General features: G+C 43.2%; 1 protein-coding gene across 1 annotated transcript in view; it reads left to right on the top strand.

Moving 5' to 3' along the window:
• Positions 1-19,080, top strand: part of rev3l (REV3 like, DNA directed polymerase zeta catalytic subunit) — a 201,785-nt gene that overhangs the window by 80,143 nt on the left and 102,562 nt on the right. Inside the window, exons 4-7 of the mRNA XM_080192921.1 lie at positions 3,154-3,314; positions 11,829-12,009; positions 16,631-16,725; positions 17,032-17,136. Coding sequence (XP_080049047.1) covers positions 3,154-3,314; positions 11,829-12,009; positions 16,631-16,725; positions 17,032-17,136 — 542 coding nt within the window. The remainder of the gene's footprint in view (positions 1-3,153; positions 3,315-11,828; positions 12,010-16,630; positions 16,726-17,031; positions 17,137-19,080) is intronic.

Raw genomic sequence — 19,080 nt, 5'->3', positions numbered from 1 at the left:
TAGCACTGCTGCCTCGCAGCACCAGGGCCCTGGGTTCAATTCTTGGCTTGGGCCACTGTAAAATCTGCGTGCTCATTCCATATCTGCATGGGTTTCCTATGGGTGCTCTGGTTTCCTCCCACAGTCCAAAAAACATGCTGGTTAGGTGCATTGGCCATGCTAAATTCTCCCTCAGTGTACCCGAACAGGTGCTGGAGTGTAGCAACTAGGGAATTTTCACAGTAACTTCATTGTAGTATTAGTTTAGGCCTACTTGTGATACTGATAAAAAATAATTAGGGTGTCAAGGTTATGACAGTCTGATTCAGCTGAGATGGTGGTGGCCTGGTGAAGGAGATGGAATCAGTGGCAAGTGTCAATGGCTATGTCTTCGGTCTTTCCAATGTTTAATCGGAGGAAATTGCAACTCACCCAGAACTGGACGTTGGAAGAAAATTCTTGCACAATAGAGGAAGTGGAAGAATGAGAAAGGTGATAATGTGATAGAGCTAGGTGTTGTCATGTCTCCGCACGACGTTTGAGAGGTGACATGGAGCTGAAAAATAGAAGCCACTGAAGTAAAGTTTCATTGAGGGACTTCAGAGATCATAGCGCATGGATGGGAAGAGAAGCCTTTGCTGCAGGGATCATCTATTTATTACCGAATAGATTAGAGTAGAATGAGAAGAGGGAGCCCCATTCAGCTGGATGGCAAATGAGGATAGTGTGTGGTTAGCCCTGTTAAAGGCTGCAGGCAGAGAGATAATACAACATATTCCTAGAGGATGTAACTTGTGACTTTGCTCGGCCTTTTCAGTGTTATGAGTGGTTTGACAGGTGACAACAGGTTTACAGCATTGAAGCCACAAAAGAAAGTTAGGCGGTTAACATCTTTGATCAGATCTCCTCTTGACGACCTCCAATGAAAGAAATGCAATATTCTCCTTTTTCTCCTTAATTAAACATCCTGATCCTCAATGCCTTCTTCCTAACTGTCTTCTCAAACCCACCATGACTTTGAGACCCTTCATCAGTACGATACTCAGAACTGGGCACTATATTTTAGCTACCATTTCACCCTTGTACTTGCTTGCTGTTGTCTTGTTGCCTTTGTACTCCATACCCCCATTTGGTAAAATCTAGCATTTCATGTTCTTTTTACATTTCTATCAGCTTGTCTTCATTTTTTTTGTAATGTGCTTATTTCCTCCATCTCCATCAAGATGCATTGCCTCAGTTCTATACCATTACACAGAAACATAGAAGATCGGTGCGGGGGAGGCCATTTGTACCTTCGAGCCTGCTCTGCATTCATTACGATCATGGCTGATTGTCCAACTCAAAAGCATTGTTTACATCCCTTCAGTTTGAAATCTACTGACTGCTTTCCATTCTTTGTATGAGTGCATTCTGTAACACCTTAACTTCAGCAAATGTTTTTTATTCATTCATGAGACATGGGTGTCGCTGGCTGACCAGCATTTATTGCCCATCCCTAGTTGCCCTTGGAGGGCAGCTGAGAGTCAACCACGTAGCTGTGACTATGGAGTCAAATGTAGGCCCACCTAGGTAGGGATGGCAGATTTCCTTCCCTAAAGGACCAGATGGGTTTTTCCGAAAATCATCAATGGTTTCATGGTCATCAGTAAATTCTTAATTCCAAATATTTTTGAATTCAAATTCCACCATCTGCAGTGATGGGGTTTAAACCCAGGTCCCTAGAATATTTAGCTGAGTTTCTGGATTAATTGTCCATTGATAATACCATTAGGCCATCGCTTCCTCTATAAACCACTTGGCTTGAAAATCTGTACAACTGTTGAGAGAGTTTTCTGTATCAGTGCATTCAATGAACACTTTTTCCTTTGTCATGCATGCCTTATTTTCAAATCCATCAAATATTTAAAGAGAGATTTAGTTTGCACAGTTCAGAATTGACACTGAGCCAAAGGTGAATTGTGTCATTACTTAATGATGAAAATTAAGCCAATGGATTGGTGTCTGGATTGAACCTTTGAGACTTGTGTTTGGAATTGACCCTGACAGGTGCCAAGAATATATCTCCTCTCTAATGCTTTGTGAAATGAAAGCTTCTCTACAGTCTCCAGTCTATTGCACATTCAATTATTGTATTAATTTGATATACCATTCTAAACAGAGATGCTCGGGATAAATAATGTGGAAAATGGTCATGCTAACATGTAGAGGTCACTGGAACATTTACATTGTTTTGGTATGTTAAGTGAAGATTGGAAGGAAGTGGGAGGTGTTGTGGCTATAGCAGTGTTCACAGAAAACTTTTCCTTGTATTTACACAAAGGGTGTGACAGTAGCAAAAATAAATTTACATAGAATATAGAATAGAACAGTACAGCATCGTTCAGGCCCTTCGGCCCTTGATGTCGTGCCAAGCTATGTCCGAACCCAAGATCAAGCTATCCCACTCCCTGTCAGTCTGGTGTGCTCCATGTGCCTATCCAATAACTGCTTGAAAGTTCCTAAAATATCTGACTCTGTTATCACAGCAGACACTGCGTTCCACACCCCAACACTGTGAGTAAAGAATCTACCTCAGACATCCCTCCTATATCTCCCACTATGAACCTTATTGTTATGTTCCCTAGTAACAGCTACATCCACCCAAGGAAGAAGTCTCTGTACGTCCACTCTATCTATCCCCCTCATCTTATAAACCTCTATTAAGTCGCCTCTCATCTTCCTCCGCTCTAAAGAGAAAAGCCCCAGCTCCTTCAAGCTTTCCTCATGAGACCTACCCTTCAAACCAGGCAACACCCTGGTATATCCCCTTTGCACTCTCTCCAATGCTTCCACATCCTCCTTACAGTGAGGTGACCAGAACTGCACACAGTATTCCAAATGTGGTCTCACCAAGGCCCTGTATAGTTGCAGCATAACCCCACGGCTCTTAAACTCAAACCCCCTGTTAATAAATGCTAACACACTATAAGTCTTCTTCATGGCTCTATCCACTTAGGTGGCAACCTTCAGAGATCTGTGTTCCTCCATATTCCTCAGAAACTGTTCACCCTGTAATCCGCATTCAAGTTTGTCCTACTAAAATGAATCCAGCATTATGCTGTCAAAAAACAGTACTGAGATTCCAAGTGCATTTGTTTGGATCGATTATCATAACTTTTTTGTATTGCTTTTTAGGGTTTGTGAGCTGTTACAAGGAGGAGCTGTTATGAACAAATCTTACCAGCCATATGAAGCTCATCTGCCTTACCTCCTGCAACTCTTCATTGATCATAATCTGTATGGAATGAATCTTATTCACCTTGCAGCAGTAAAATTCAGAAAAACCCGAAGAAAAGGTAAGTTGCAATCAGTAGTATTTAGAAAAGAGCCCTGGGATAAGCATGTGAGATAGCAAAATCTAACCATCGGCCCTTGAGATTCATTGGCATTAAAGTCACTGAATTGCCCACTGTTAACATCCTGGGGATTACCAGAACAAAGAACAATACAGCACAGGAACAGGCCCTTTGGCCCTCCAAGCCTGCACCGCTCATGTGTTCCTAACTAGACCATCCATTTGTATCCCTCTATTCCCAGTCTGTTCATGTGGCTATCTAGATAAGTCTTAAATTATCCAAGTGCCTCTGCCTCAACCATCTTGCTTGGTAGCACATTCCAAGTTTGTCATTGCTGACCTGGGGAAAAGCTTACAACTGTTCATCCTATCTGTTTCCTTCGTACTTTTATAAACGTGTATTAAGTCGCCCCTCAACCTCCACCTTTTCAGGGAGAGCAACCCTCGTTTACTCAATCTCACCTCATAGCTAATACCCTCCATGCTAGGCAACATCCTGGTAAACCTTTTCTGCGCACTCTCCAACGCCTCCACGTCCTTCTGATAGTGTGATGATCAGAACTGGATGCAGTATTCCAAATATGGCCTAACAAATATTCTATATAACTGCAACATCATATGCCAACTTTTATACTCTATGCCCCATCCAATAAAGGCAAGCATGCCATATGGCTTCTTCACCACCTTTTTCACCTGCGCTGCCACCTTTAAGGATCTGTGGACTTGCACACCCAGATCCCCCTGTATCCATATGCCTGATGGTTCTGCCATTTATTGTATAGCTCCTCCCTGCATTAGATTTACAATACCACAGCCAGAAACTGTACTGGACCACCATATACATATTTTGGCTACAAGAGCAGGTCAGAGACTAGGAACTCTGTGGCGACTAACTCACCACCTGATTCCTGAAAACCTGTCCACCACGAACAACAGGCTGTCCAGACTTTAGTGACTTGAAGTCTACTTTTTTTTTTGACATACACCATATCGTGATCTACCAGCTTGGAATTTCCACACACAGTCTCGGGGACATTGAAGTACAATACATAATATCGGCTTTATACTGCCTGTCTATGGATCAAAAGAAGAAAAACGCACTATTATGCCAAGATTTCCTCCCCTAAAGGGCATTGGGAAGGCAGGTGGGTTCTCACAACAATCTGACACTTTTGTGATCAACATTTCCAGAATTTTAACCTAGTTTACTTGGATTTAAATTTTCCAACTGCATGATGAGATTTAAACTCTTGTCGTTCAGATAATTATAGAACCCCTGTGGTGCATAAGGAGGCTATTTGGCCCATCGACTTTGCACCAACAACAATCCCACCTAGGTCCTAATCCCGTAACCCCATATTTATCCTGCTAATATCCCCCTGGCACTAAGGGGCAATTTAGCATGGTCAGCCTACCTAACCCACAGATCTTTGGACTGTGGGAGGAAACCAGAGCACCGGGAGGAAACCCACGCAGACACGGGAAGAACGTGCAGACTCCACACTGACAGTGACCCAAGACCATGAACCCGGGTCCCTGGCGCTATGAGGCCTCTGGATTACAAATCTAATGATATAACACATGCTACTGTGCTTCAAGTAGCAAAGGTTTAATGTTGTGTAATATTCAGTTGATATTTATACCATGGGTTCAGGATATCTTTTATTTTTAAAATGAATACAAATAAATGAGGACAGTTTTGTGCTGCTGATCCTTACCCACTCTGAATTGCGTTGTGATTCAAAGATAAAATTTTACAATAGTACAGGAAAGACTGCTGTTTTTGCACAAGGCTTTTGCAGCCAACTGGAGTGGATGGGAGTTACTTCTCATCAGCCCGAACAAAATCTAAGTTCAAAGCTGCAAGGCCAATGTCTAACCCAGTTAACAAGTGAAAGTGTTCTAAATCTGTGTTAACTGTATTCTGCTTACATAGAATCATGGAATCCTACAGTGCAGAAACCCATTGTGTCTGCACCGACCACAACCCATCCAGGCCCTATACCCATAATCACATGCAGTTACCTGAGCTAGTCTTCCTGACACCAAAGGACAATATAAGAACATAAGAAATAGGAGCAGGAGTAAGCCATCTAGCCCTTCGAGCCTGCCCCGCCATTCAATAAGATCATGGCTGATCTGTCGTGGCTCAGTTCCACTTTCCCGCCCTCTCCCCATAACCCTTAATCCCCTCTCTTATCAAGAACCCGTCAACCCGCTTCTTAAAAATACTTAGCGAGGCAGCCTCCACCACTTCAACGGGCAGAGAATTCCAGAGATTCACCACCCTTTGAGTGAAGAAGTTCCTCCTCAACTCCGTTCTAAACCGCCTCCCCTTTATCTTGAGGCTGTGCCCCCTAGTCCTACTGTCTTTTTTGAGCGGGAAGAGTCTCTCCACCTCTATCCTATCCATCCCATTCATCATCTTATACGTCTCAATGAGATCTCCCCTCATTCTTCTAAACTCTAACGAGTACAAGCCTAGTTTATTCAGCCTCTCCTCATAGCTCAATCCCCTCAACTCCGGTATCAGCCTAGTAAATCTCCTCTGCACTCCCTCCAGGGCCAAAATATCCTTGCGCAGGTGCGGCGCCCAAAACTGCACACAGTACTCCAGCTGCGGCCTCACCAATGCCCTATACAGCTACAGCAAGACCTCCCTACTTTTATATTCAATCCCCCTCGCTATGAAGGCCAGCATCCCATTCGCCTTCCTGACCACCTGCTGCACCTGCAAGCTGGGTTTTTGCGACTCATGCACAAGGACCCCGAGGTCCCTCTGCACCGTCGCCTGCTGCAGTTTTTCGCCACGTAAGTAATAGTCCTTCCTACCATTCTTCCTACCAAAGTGGACCACCTCACACTTGCCAACATTAAATTCCATTTGCCATTTCCTGGCCCATTCGCCCAGCCTATCTAGATCCTTCTGCAGACTCTCCACACCCTCCGCACAATTTGCCTTTCCCCCAATCTTGGTGTCATCAGCAAATTTCGACACCCTACACTCGGTTCCCTCCTCCAGATCATCTATATAAATGGTAAATAGCTGAGGCCCCAGCACCGACCCCTGGGGCACCCCACTAGTCACCAACCGCCAATCCGAATAGCACCCATTGACCCCCACTCTCTGCCTCCTATTTAACAACCAATCCTCTATCCACGCTAACACCCTACCCCCAACTCCATGTCCCCTGACCTTCTGCAATAACCTCTTGTGAGGTACCTTGTCAAACGCCTTCTGAAAATCCAGAAAGACCACATCCACCGGCTCCCCTCTATCCACTGCCCTAGACACATCCTCATAGAACTCCAGTAAATTTGTCAGACACGACTTCCCTTTAATGAAACCGTGTTGCGTCTGCCCTATCAAGCAATTCCCTTCAAGATGCCTCGCAATTTCCTCCTTAATGACGGATTCTAACATTTTACCTACCACAGACGTTAAACTAACCGGCCTATAATTCCCCGCCTTTTGCCTGGCACCCTTCTTAAACAACGGCGTAACATTAGCCGTTTTCCAATCTTCCGGCACTTCCCTGGAATCCAGCGACGTCTGGAAAATAACCACCAAGGCATCCACTATAACCTCCGCCATTTCTTTCAGAACCCTCGGATGCATTCCATCCGGTCCTGGGGACTTGTCCACAATCAGCCCCTCCAGTCTGTCGAGCACCACCTCTCTAGTAACAGTAATGTCATTAAGACCCTCCAGTCCTACCACCTTTCCATCGCTAACACCCGGCAAATTATTCACGTCCTCCTCCGTGAAGACAGAAACAAAAAAGTTATTCAAGACCTTAGCCATATCCCCATCCCCTACCACTAGCTCCCCTTTCTCATCCTCTAAAGGACCAACGTTCACCCTAGCCAGCCTCTTCCTTTTTATATATTTATAAAAACTCTTGCTATCCTTTTTTATATTAAGTGCTAGCCCAGCCTCATAGCTTCTCCTACCCTCCTTTATCAACTTCTTTGTCAATCTTTGTTGACATTTAAACCTTTCCCAATCCTCTTCTCGCCCACTGCTCTTAGCTACTCTAAATTCCTCCGCTTTTAATTTAACACTTTCCTTCACCTCCTTCGTTATCCACGGCTTATTACCTCTCCTCCTACAGTCCTTTTTGACCATCGGAATAAATTTCTGCTGAACACCAAGAAAGATCTCCTTAAAGATCCGCCACTGCTCCTCAGCAGACCTACCTTCCAACGCGCTCCCCCAGTCCACATTCGCCAATTCTTCTGTCATCCTACCATACTCCCCTCTATTCAAACAAAGGACGCGTGTCCGGGAACCCACTTTCTCCTCCTCCATCTGCAACAGAAACTCCACCATGCAATGATCACTCTCTCCAAGAGGATCCTTCACCGCAAGGTCCCTAATTCTACCCGCCTCATTACATAGCACCAGATCCAAGATAGCTCGCTCCCTCGTCGGCTCCAACACACACTGTTCAAGGAAATTATCCCGGCAGCATTCCAAGAACTCCTCCTCGAGCCCACCTCGTCCAACATTTAGCATGGCCAATCCACCTAACCCGCACATCTTTGGACTGTGGGAGGAAACTGGAGCACCTGGAGGAAACTCACGAAGACATGGGGAGAATGTGCAAACTGACACAGACAGCAACCCCAGCCAAAATTGAAACTGGGTCCCTAGCACTGAGGCAGCAGTGCAAACCAGTGTGCCACAATGCTGCTCCAACATACTGGAAGTATTTTATTCAGGATTTTAGCAGTTGCCTTTACCAAAAGTGCACAATAGCACCTAATTTGGTTTCCATTGTCTCATAAAGTTACTCTTAACCTTTTCCATGCAGAAAGCGTGCACTGTTTGCACCAACCCTGTATATGTGCAATGCACAAGAGCGCACTGCTGACTCTAAATGTGCAGTGCACAGAGAATGTGCGGTCGACTGCAAACTAGTTCCTGATTGGTCAACCACAACCATTGTTTTGGGCACCTTTGATCTACAGGTTGCGTGGATGATTACAGCTCCAACAAAGCAAGAAGCTCGACACCATCCAGGACAAAACAGTCATAAAATTGGTATCCCACTCTCAAGTATTCACTCCATCCACCACCGGCGCACAGAGGGAACCATGTGTACCCTCTACAAGATGCACTGCAGGAACTCACCAAGTCTCCTTAGACTACACTTTTCAAATCCACAACCTCTACCATCTAATAGGACTAGGGAAGCAGACAGATGTAAATACTGCCCCCACCTCCAAGTTCCCCTACGTGCCACTCACCATCCTGGCTTGGAAATATATTGTCATTCTGCAACACCTTCCTAAACAGCACTATGGGCATACTGCACAACATGGATTATGGTGTTTCAAGAGGGCAGCATATCACCACCTCATGAAAAATTTAAGGATGGACAATACATCCTGGTCTAACCAGCCCACGTCCCATGAGCAAGTATTTTAAAAAAAACACAGAAGAATTGTCACCGATTTATTGATTCTGAGTAATGTACTTCTTGATGTTTTCCTGTTCACAATTCTCTTGGGTACCTTTGTCTATGGTGTGGAATTGGCTAAAGCTTGTGGATTGAGTGCTTCTGTATATTTTGGTTTGGGACAGGTGTAACAAATGAAAGCGCCCAGAAGCTAAAAGAAATTACAAAATTATCTGAAAAGTCTTGAAATGAAAGTACATTTTGAAAGCCACTGAGGAGTTTCTATACTTGCCCAGTCAAGCTGTATGAGGATTCCTTTTTAGATAAATATATGCAACACAATGGTAAACAATCCCAACTATGCTTCCGAGGTAGGATAACCTGTTGAAGCGTTCATGTAATGTCCATGGGCACCACCAGAGTTAAGTAACAAAAGCAGCATAATTGGCTAAACTGCTGTTTGTGTCCCACCAACACACTGGCTCTAATCCAACTTGGTTGTTCTGCATCACCTTTACCATCCTAATACCACATAACTTGAAGGAATTAGTGTAATAGTAACGTGAATTTGACCTAAGGATAGGTACAGGCAATCCATATGCATACATCCCTGAGTAGAGCAAGTCAGTTCTAGTCTGATACCATGCTTCAGTGCTGCGCTGTACCAGTACGAAGCCTGACTATGTGACATGTTCTCTGCTAGCTTCTCTTCTGTTCAAAGGGGCAGCACTGTAGCACTGCTGCCTCAGTTTCCAGCTTGGGTCGCTGTCTGTGCAGAGTCTGCACATCCTCCCTGTTTCTATGTGGGTTTCCTCCGGGTGCTCAGGTTTCCTCCCAGAGTTAGAAAGACGTGCTGGCCAAGCGCTTTGGCCATGCTAAATTCTCCCTCCATTACCTGAAAAGATTTTCACTGTAACTTCATTGCAGTGTTAATGTAAGCCTACTTGTGTCACTAATCTATAAAATAGAACTAAACCCTCTGAGCGACAGTTCAAGGTCATCAGAAAGTGATTTTAAAACAGGTGTGATGAGACATAGTGGCCAGAGTTCTCCCAAAAAAAATTCTAAGTGTTGAATTCTTATGAAAACTGGAGTAATTAAAACATTTTTTCAGTAGAATCTCCCCCACTCCTCACTGTAAAAGCCACCAGTGTGAATATCATTATAAATCAGTAGGCGGGCCCTATTCCCACCCAGGAAGCTGACACCAGTCAGCCTCTGCAAATCCCAATTGCTGGCCAGTCTGGGGCCTCCAGGCCAGCCCCAGCCCATCCTGATCGCTGGCCTCCCTCCTTATTTGACCGATCCCAATGGCAGAGTGGCAGTGGGACCCTCTGCCCCCTTGGCATTGGCAGTGCTGGGGGCAGATTGCACTGCCAAGATGCCCATGTCACCAGGTTAGAGTCCAACCAGTTTATTTGATAGTAATCTCACAAGCTTTCAGAAACGGTGTTCCTTCGTCAGATGTGTGGAAGGTTCTGATCATAGACAAAGGAACACCATTTCCGAAGGCTTGTGTGATTACTATCAAATAAACTGGTTGGACTCTAACCTGGTGTTGTGAGACTTCTTACTGTGTTTACCCCAGTCCAACGCCGGCACCTCTATATCAGGATGCCCATGCTCAGGGAGCACCATCCACCACCCCCTGACCCCTGAGGAACCCCGACTGATGCCCGCCCCCCCAACTGCACTCCAGCAGGCTCATTCCTCTAATGCCCCAAAAGTTTGGGGGGAGTTGGGGGGGGGGGGGGGGGGGGCAGTGCTGTTGTAAACCACATGAGTGAAACATTTTGGCAGGGTGGGAGAGGCGAGCAGGCCTGGAAAATTTAGTCCCAGGCCTGCTAATAGTATTTAAATTATAATTAAAATACCATTGAAATGGTGGGTCTGCTTCCCTGTTGATTTCCAGCAGACTGTGCCAGAGGTCTGGCACTGGGAGATACTGTGAAAAGTCTGACAACACCAGGTTTTAGTCCAACCGATTTATTTGATAGTAAACTCACAAGCTTTCGGGTTAGCCCCTTCGTCAGGTGAATGGAGAGTTCTGGCCTCAGACAGAGCATATAAAGCACAGACAGTTTAGAGATTACTGACTAGAGGTCTCTAAACTGTCTGTGCTTTATACGCTCTGTCTGAGGCCAGAACACACCATTCACCTGACGAAGGGGCTAACCCAAAAGCTTGAGTTTACGACCAAATAAATCGGTTGGACTAAAACCTGGCGTTGTCAGACTTTTCACTGTGTTTACCCCAGCCCAACGCTGGCACATCCACATGATGACTGGGAGATACTAGCAGAGCGTGAATCCTGCACGTTGCCCACCCCTGTTCCCCAGGCAATTCTCCCAGCCCGCTGCGCTAAATTAGCTCAGTGGGATGGGAGAATCACAGCCAGGAATCCTAGCACAACAAAGCTCTCGCTGACCAGCACAGTGCAGACCATGTTTACAATTTCTTGCAACAATCTCTGATGCTGGCCTGGTGGAGAGGATGCAAACAGTGGTTTCAGCCACAAAACCACAGAGGGATAAATGAGCAGAATGGACATTTAGCATGCATTTGCGCATGCCCAGTTAGACCACATCTACACGCCTGTGCATCTGGTCAATCAGTTGGTATTTAATCTTTGTGTCTAACTTTGTGTGAAATGTCAGTGAACCCATCTGTACCCTGTATTCAAAGAACCTTTGACACGACTGTTATACTTCAGATAGCTGGTTGATGGAGGATAGTTCTGGAACCAATCTTTTCTTCAGCTAAACATTTGTTTATAGAATGAACAGTTACAAGTATACATCTCCTCCTACTCTATGGTTTCAGTGTCTCTTTATATGTATTTAATTGACTCCAGATAATGCTGATTACCTGCTTATAATTAAACACAACTGATAGACAATTAACAAGCAGTTTACACCCTAGTTTTCCCCAGAGGCCAGTTCCAGGAGGGAAAAGCTGTTGTGTTACTATCTTCATGATATGTCTGTGGTGTGTTGCGAGTGACCTGTGTTGCAAGGGAATTGGAGATGAGGTTATTTTTCCTCTGTTGTTTGACATGTGTTTGCTTACGGTGACATGGCAAGTTCAATGGGCTTTGGTTTTAACCACAGGTGATCAACAAGAAAAATGCCCTCCTGAAAAAGCTGGTTCAGAATTTGGCAACACCAGTAGCAAAGAAAAAGAAAAGTCATGGAAAAGCCCTGTCTCTGCCAAGTCTAAGGGATCACCAACATCAACGGAGAAGTCCTTTACTTGCTCCTTTGTGAGATGGGAAGAAGATGACATACCAAGGTTAGCCAGTAATTAAAAATATTTTGCTTTTCATCTTTGAAAGCCCAAATTTGGCTTTCAGCTTTAAATTTCTCTTTGTTGTGATTCCTGTATTGAGCTATACACGATTACAATATTATTTTGCTATTTAACATGTACACAGTAGAGTAGTGTAACCTGGAAACCTGGACTAATGACCCAGAGATATGAGATCAAATCCCTTCATAAATTCAATGAAGTTTAATTAAATTAAGGGATAGGCATTGGGTGGGGATAGTGGACATTGGGATGGTGGCATAGTGGTTAGCACTGCTGCCTCGCAGTGCCAGGGACCCAGGTTCGATTCCTGGCTTGGGTCATTGCGCAGTTCATACATGCTCACCGTGTCTGTGTGGGTTTCCTCTGGATGCTCTGGTTTCCTCCCACAGTCCGAAAGAAATGCTGGTTATGTGCATTGGCCATGCTAAATTCTCCCTCAGTGTACCTGAACAGTTGCCAGAGTGTGGTGACTAGGGGATTTTCACGGTAACTTCATTGCAGTGGTAATGTAAGCCTATTTGTGACACTAATAAATAAACTTTAAGTAAATATCTGGAATTTAAGAAACTAGTATCAATAGTGGTGACCATGAACCGACTGAATTGTTAGAAGATATTTGTTTCACTGAAACCCTTTGAGGAAGAAAATCTGCTGTTCATACCCATGAGATTCCCACGTAATTAATCTTGAACTGTCCTCTGAAAAGACTTACCAAGTCACTCTTATGTTCAAGAGGGCAACATACCACCACTATCTCAAGGGCAATTGAGGATAGGCATGGGCTTTTCCAGTGATGCCCACGTTGCTTAAGTAATAGTGAGAACCGTGTTTTGTTTTCAAAAAAAGATGATTGGTTTTGGAATCCTGAAGTGTGACACCTTTGACTTATCCGAATTGTTCATTCTCAACATAACCCCGTAACTTTGAGGGAAGATGTGCTGAGGCGAAGGCAGAAACTTGCTGAAAGAGTAAGTTGCCCAGGTTTCGCCTCTACATTTCCCAGTGCTTGGAGTAAGAGTGGTGTTGTCAGATCTTGATTAAATCTGGACGGCATGGTGGCACAGTTAGCACTGCTGGCTCTGAGCACCAGGGACCTGCGTTCAGTTCTGGCCTTGGGTCACTGTCTGTGCGGAGTTTGCACTTTCTCCCCATGTCTGTGTGGGTTTCCACTGGATGTTCTGGTTTCTTCCCACGCTCCAAAGATGTGTGGGTTAAGTTGATTGGCCATGCTAAATTGACCCTAACTTCAGGGGAGTTAGCAGGGTAAATGAGGGTTACAGGAATAGGGCCTGGAATAGGTACAGACCAGATGGGCTACATGGCCTCCTCCTGTATTGTAAGGATTCTATGAAGTCACTTGCCCTTTAGTATATTGCAATGGGGAAACAAGAGTATTTTGAGATAAAAGCTCATTCTTGTGATCCTCTGTTTTAGGAAGGATTTCTGATATATTGAACAAGGTGGTGTATTATTGAGTCATACTTGTTTACCCTCCCATGTATTTCCAGGAATGGACCGAAGGATTTCTACCCATTGAGTTTTTTGTTTCAAGTCATTGAACTGAAATATTACCCCTCTCCCTCCACAAATGTTGCCTGACCTGTTTGCCATGTTTCCAGATTTATTTCAGATTTTCATCATCTACAGTACTTTGCTTTTATATGGGGAGTTTGTATGCTGCTCTGGGCAGTCCTTTACTGTATATCACCCAACCGTGCCTTCAGTCTATTTTTTTCTCCTTTTTATTATTTGAAGGTGTTTTCCCAAATCTTTAAAACTGTTCTAAACTTGGTCAGTTCTATCTGGTGGTACTTCAGAACTTTTCTTGAAGGTAGAGTGGCTTTGCTCAGTCTGCTTCTATTCACTACCAGTCCAGCTTTTAGAATTTATGTTCCTGATAGAGTAGCTCTTCAATCATTTCCATCTTCTTTGAATTCCACCAGCTTCCTGTCCTCAATATCGAGATTATTTTTTAATTTTCCATTTTACAAGTTCATCCAAAGCACTAACCAGTTCTTTGGCCCCAAGCTCGCGCCTTCCATCCTTCCAGCAGTGTCACTTCACTTATTGCTCCACTGCTCCCTTTGCACCATTTTCAATGCTCCTTTCATGGCTCTGCAGTTTAAAGAACAAAGAAAAATAGAGTAAGAAGTCTCAACACCAGGTTAAAGTGCAACAGGTTTATTTAGTATCACAAACTTTTGGAGTGCTGCTCCATCAGGTGAAAAGTACAGTACAAGAAAAGGCTCTTCGGCCCTCCAAGCCTGCTCCGATTATAATGCCCTATCTAACTAAACTACAATTGCATGCACTTATGGAGCTGCATCCTTCCATTCCCTTCCTATTCATGTGTTTGTCTAAATGCCCCTTAAAGTTCTCTTCCATTGCACCTCTCCCATTACATTTCTCTCCACCTTTGGAATTCCTTTTTAAAATGCACGTTTTGGCTATGTCTAGGGCCATCTAACCAATTTTTTTCTAAATGGTACTTGAATTTAATTCTCTCTCTTTCTGCTGTCTTTTTTCCTAATTCCAAGTCTTTTTGCTGTGCTTAAGGTATTTTATCAATGCAAGTTAACCAAGACTTGTTTGGCCTTTGATATTTTGTGTCCATTTCAAGAGTACCAGTCAAGACTCAGCTCTGTTTTGCTTTGCACAAATGTCTTCTGTGATTCATCATTTTTTATTTCCCCAGTCTGGGTTCAGAATCTGAGTACCAGACTTTCAGTTGGGTGCCTGGACCAAGCCAACAGTGGGAGTTTTACCAAGCTTTGCCAATGAACAAACTGGCCAGGAATCAGTTCAGTTATGGTAGATCTTCCAGCTGATATGAGTGGGCTGTTAGAAATTGTATTGGGCCTCTTAAGCCAAAGTTTTCCTACTACATGACTAGAACTAACATTGAGAATATCAACCTCTTTTGCCTCCTCCACTCTCTATCTTTCCAAATGGAAGCCTTTGTTGTATTTACTCCTGTGATTTGGAATACTTAAATTTCATTTTCTTTTATTGTGTTGCCATAACTACCAACACTGGTTTTCTCTGTTAAAGTGGACTGATAATTGACAGGGGAGTGGTGGTACTGTATAGTATTTGATTGGTTTTCAGAGTATAGAAATTAGCTGATATTTAAGGCAGAAACAAGGTCACCAACCTATTTATTGGTATCTGCTTAATTATTCAATACTGAGGAATGAAGGGGCATACAGGAAGGAAGCTATCCTACAGACTTGGGGGAATGTATGGTTTGGGGCGTCTAAAGGAATCCAGGGAGTAAAGAAGCTCTGTTCCTGCTGTCCGTTCTATCCTGAACAGGACTGGCGGCACAGTGCTTAGCGCTGCTGCGTCACAGCCCCAGAGACCTGGGGTTCTGTCCCTGGCTTGGGTCACTGTCTGTCTGTGTGGAATCTGCCTGTTTTCTCCATGTCTGCATGGGTTTCCTCCAGGTGCTCTCACTTCTTCTCACAATCTGAAAGCTGTGCTGGTTAGTGCATTGGCCACTCTAAATCCTCTGTACCTGAACAGGCACCAGAGTGTGGCGACAAGAGGGTTTTCACAGTAACTTTATTGTAATGTTAATGTAAGTCTACTTGTGACAATAATAAATAAACTTTAAACTTTAATTATATATTTATAGTACCTGTGAAAGACTTAAAGTGGAGGATATATGTATTGATGACAAGTTAACTTTGTAAAACAAAATCCATGGCAGATGTGAAATCTAAACTCAATCCAGAAGAAATGTTGAAAGAAATCCTGGCCCCTGCTTCCACCACCTTTTGAGGAAGAGAGTTCCTGAGCTCCAAGAGAAAAATAATTCTCCTCATCTCCGTCATAAATGGGCAACATCTTATTATTAAACACTGATCCCCTGGTTCTAGATTCTCTGACAGGAGGAAAACATCCTCTCCACATCCACCCCGTCAATATCCCTCAGGATCTCAAAAGCTTCAATCAAGTAACCTCTTGCTCTTGTAAACTCCAGGTCTTCAAACATAACCTGTCCAACTTTTTCTTGCAAGACAACCTGCCCATTCCAGGGATTAGTCTAGTGCGCCTTCTCTGAACTGCTAACACATTTACATCTTTCCTTAAATAAGGAGAGCAATACTGTACTGTCCTCCAAATGTAATCTCACCAATGCCCTGCACCACTGAAGCAAAATTTCCCTACTTTCATAATCGATCCCCCCTTGATAAATAACATGCTACTAGCTCTGCTAATTACTTCCCTGTATGCTTTTTATATTTCATACACTAGGGTACCCAGATCCCTCTGAATCACAAGCGGTCTGCAATCTTGGCTGAATTATGACGTTCCTGGTATCATTTTTCCATTTTTTTTAGTGGGAAACCTATTTCCAATGGTATTGTGACACAACTGTGCAAATTATCCACTGTCATGTTGGGGCTCCTTCACATTGAATTTCTTCCTGAGAGTACATTGTGTGATTTTATAACTATTTCTGTTTGAAGATGCTGGATTTGATCAGTTTGCACTGATCCTAGTGTATGTGAATGATGTGCAGTTTTATTGAATAAATTAGTAATGAAAATATTCTCGTTTGCACAAGGCATTAATTCAACTCTTGGTTATGCTGCAGTTCCTTAGTGCTTGAGGATATTGATCGGCAAAGCACCTGTGAACTTGAAGTGGATGCTGTTGCAGCTGATATATTAAACCGTTCAGAAATTGAAGGTATTATAAATATATATAGAATACATTAGAGGATAAAATTCTCTAGCTTTCTCACTGTAATGTTTGCCTCATGTAGAAACAGTATATGATTTACATCTTGCAAAAATAATTTTATATTGAACATATTTTGTATGAGCAGTCTGGTTCAGCAATATGTCCAAATACCTTCAGGATTTCAAGTACAGTTTAATTTTTTTAGAAGTTGTATGCATACTGTGTTTTAATTTGCTCTAATTTAGAGATGGGGCCTGTTTGGTTGCTTTGGGAAAGGAGTTTTGACTACTTTCCTCTGTTTTTCCTCTGTAGCTCAGATTGGGAGAAACCCTGGTTTGCAGGCCATATGGGATGATGAGAAACAGCGTCGTCGTGAAAACAATATGTCCTCACAGATCGAGTCACCGGATTCACAGGGTAACTGCTGTGACTTACAAAGACACAGGTTTTCTGTCATCTGTACTGATCGAGAGAACAGTAAAATGTCATGGTTACTCCGTAGCTCCATCTATAGTATAAATCACAATAGTTGAGACCAAAAAAGTAACGTCATCAATGTACACCAAAATATTCAATTTTGTCACTTCTCCCTCTGCATATTCTACCTGTGTTGCTGCCAGAAATGGAGTTGGGTTGTCAGTTGAAATACAACTTGTATAGTCAGTTTAAATGACCATTTGTAAAACTCATTAGTTATTGGATTTGAATTTTAGCCCCACCTCTTGTGGTTTAAGAGCAGTGTCAGTATGACTGCTGAGTTTTCCACTAATCGGCTTCTTGTTCTGAGACTGTGTCCATGGTTCTGGAATCACCTGCCAGGAAAAACATCTATCCTGCATCTATTCTGAGCCCTTTTCAGAATGTTATATATTTCAATGAGATTGCTTCCTTCTGACCTTTAAGGAGACAGGCCCAGTCTCTTCTCATAAGGCAATCTGCCATCCCAGGAATCAGTCTGGAGAACCTGTGTTGTCCTCTTGCAATAAAGGCCATCAAATGATCTTCTGTTCCATTTGGAGCATGGCCTTTTCTGCATCCCTCTGGATTATCACTTAACTTGGAGTTTAAACAGTAAGAGCTGTAGGAATGTTTACAGATACGAGGGAAGTTATGGATGAAGTGAGTAAATGCTCACAGTTAAGAGTTAATCACTCAAAGGACAATGAGAAGAAATCCTGAAAGTATTACAGCAAGGGATAAATGGATAACCTTGATATTAAAAACATTTGATGTTCATTCTTGTGACTTCCTTCACTGTTCACACCAATGTTTTCCTGTAGTATTCTATATACTATTTCTTTGACAAAAAAAACTTAATCTGTGCTCTATACTATTTTTACTGTAATTTTTCTTGGAGCGTTTAAAAGGAATTTGAGGTGTCCCTTGGGGTGCCCTGTATGTATTGACCTCACTCAACCAATACATAAACTGTGAAAGTCAATATATATTTAAAGAATGGAAAGGAACACATGCATCAGGAGGGAGTCACAGACAATGAGGGTTGACTGTCCTCTGAGCTAATGTTGCAAGGTAAAATTATTATATTATTCTGAACGTTTCAATATCCCATCTGGTCTTGTCAATCAGACTGGAGGGTCCAATCACGATATTAGACATTATTACCTTAACCCCAAACCATTCATTCCCCCAAGTCTGTAGGATAGCTTCCTTCCTGTATGCCCCTTCATTCCACCTGTCAATAGGAATAGATTATTAGCTCACTGCCCGTGTAGATTCCTCCCCCTTTACCTAGAAAGCCTGACCCATGTGATTACTAGTGTCCAAGGCATGATTAACATTTGTGATTTTTAATTGGTGAAAGGAGTCGCTCTCTCGCTAGAATGGGGCTGCTTTTATCAGCATGCGACTACTCCAGCCTTGCTACCCACGAACGAATTTACTCCCTTAAATACCAGGCCTATTAAACTTGCCTTTTGCGTATCCAAAAACAGATAACAGAAGCTGTCTTTCTGTGCTGCATTGTTTGAAAAGAATTTGGCCAGTCTACCCCTGTTTCCCATCATGCTGCATTCAGAACTAACTTGGCCAAGGCGCACAATACATATATATTGCAAATACAATTTAAGGCACAGTATTATAGTAAAATTAAAATGAAGGGCCTCATACTAAGAATTCTATACTACCCCCCCTCCCCCAATCAGAGAGCATGTATAAAATATAGCAGCTATGAGATTAAATAGGGGACTGACAGAAAAATGGAGCTGAGACTGCTGCCAGATCAGTTTTGATCTTACTGAATGGTGGAGCAGATTTGAATGGCCAAACGGGTGTATTTATTCTACTGTGTTCCTATGATAAGGTACCTCACGTCAAATAAATTATTTGTAGGCAAGCAGCGGT

The sequence above is a fragment of the Carcharhinus amblyrhynchos genome, chromosome 7 (assembly GCF_965287045.1).
Source record: "Carcharhinus amblyrhynchos chromosome 7, sCarAmb.v2.hapA, whole genome shotgun sequence".
Lineage (NCBI taxonomy): Eukaryota > Metazoa > Chordata > Chondrichthyes > Carcharhiniformes > Carcharhinidae > Carcharhinus > Carcharhinus amblyrhynchos.
This window is presented reverse-complemented; position numbering and strand designations above follow the sequence as displayed.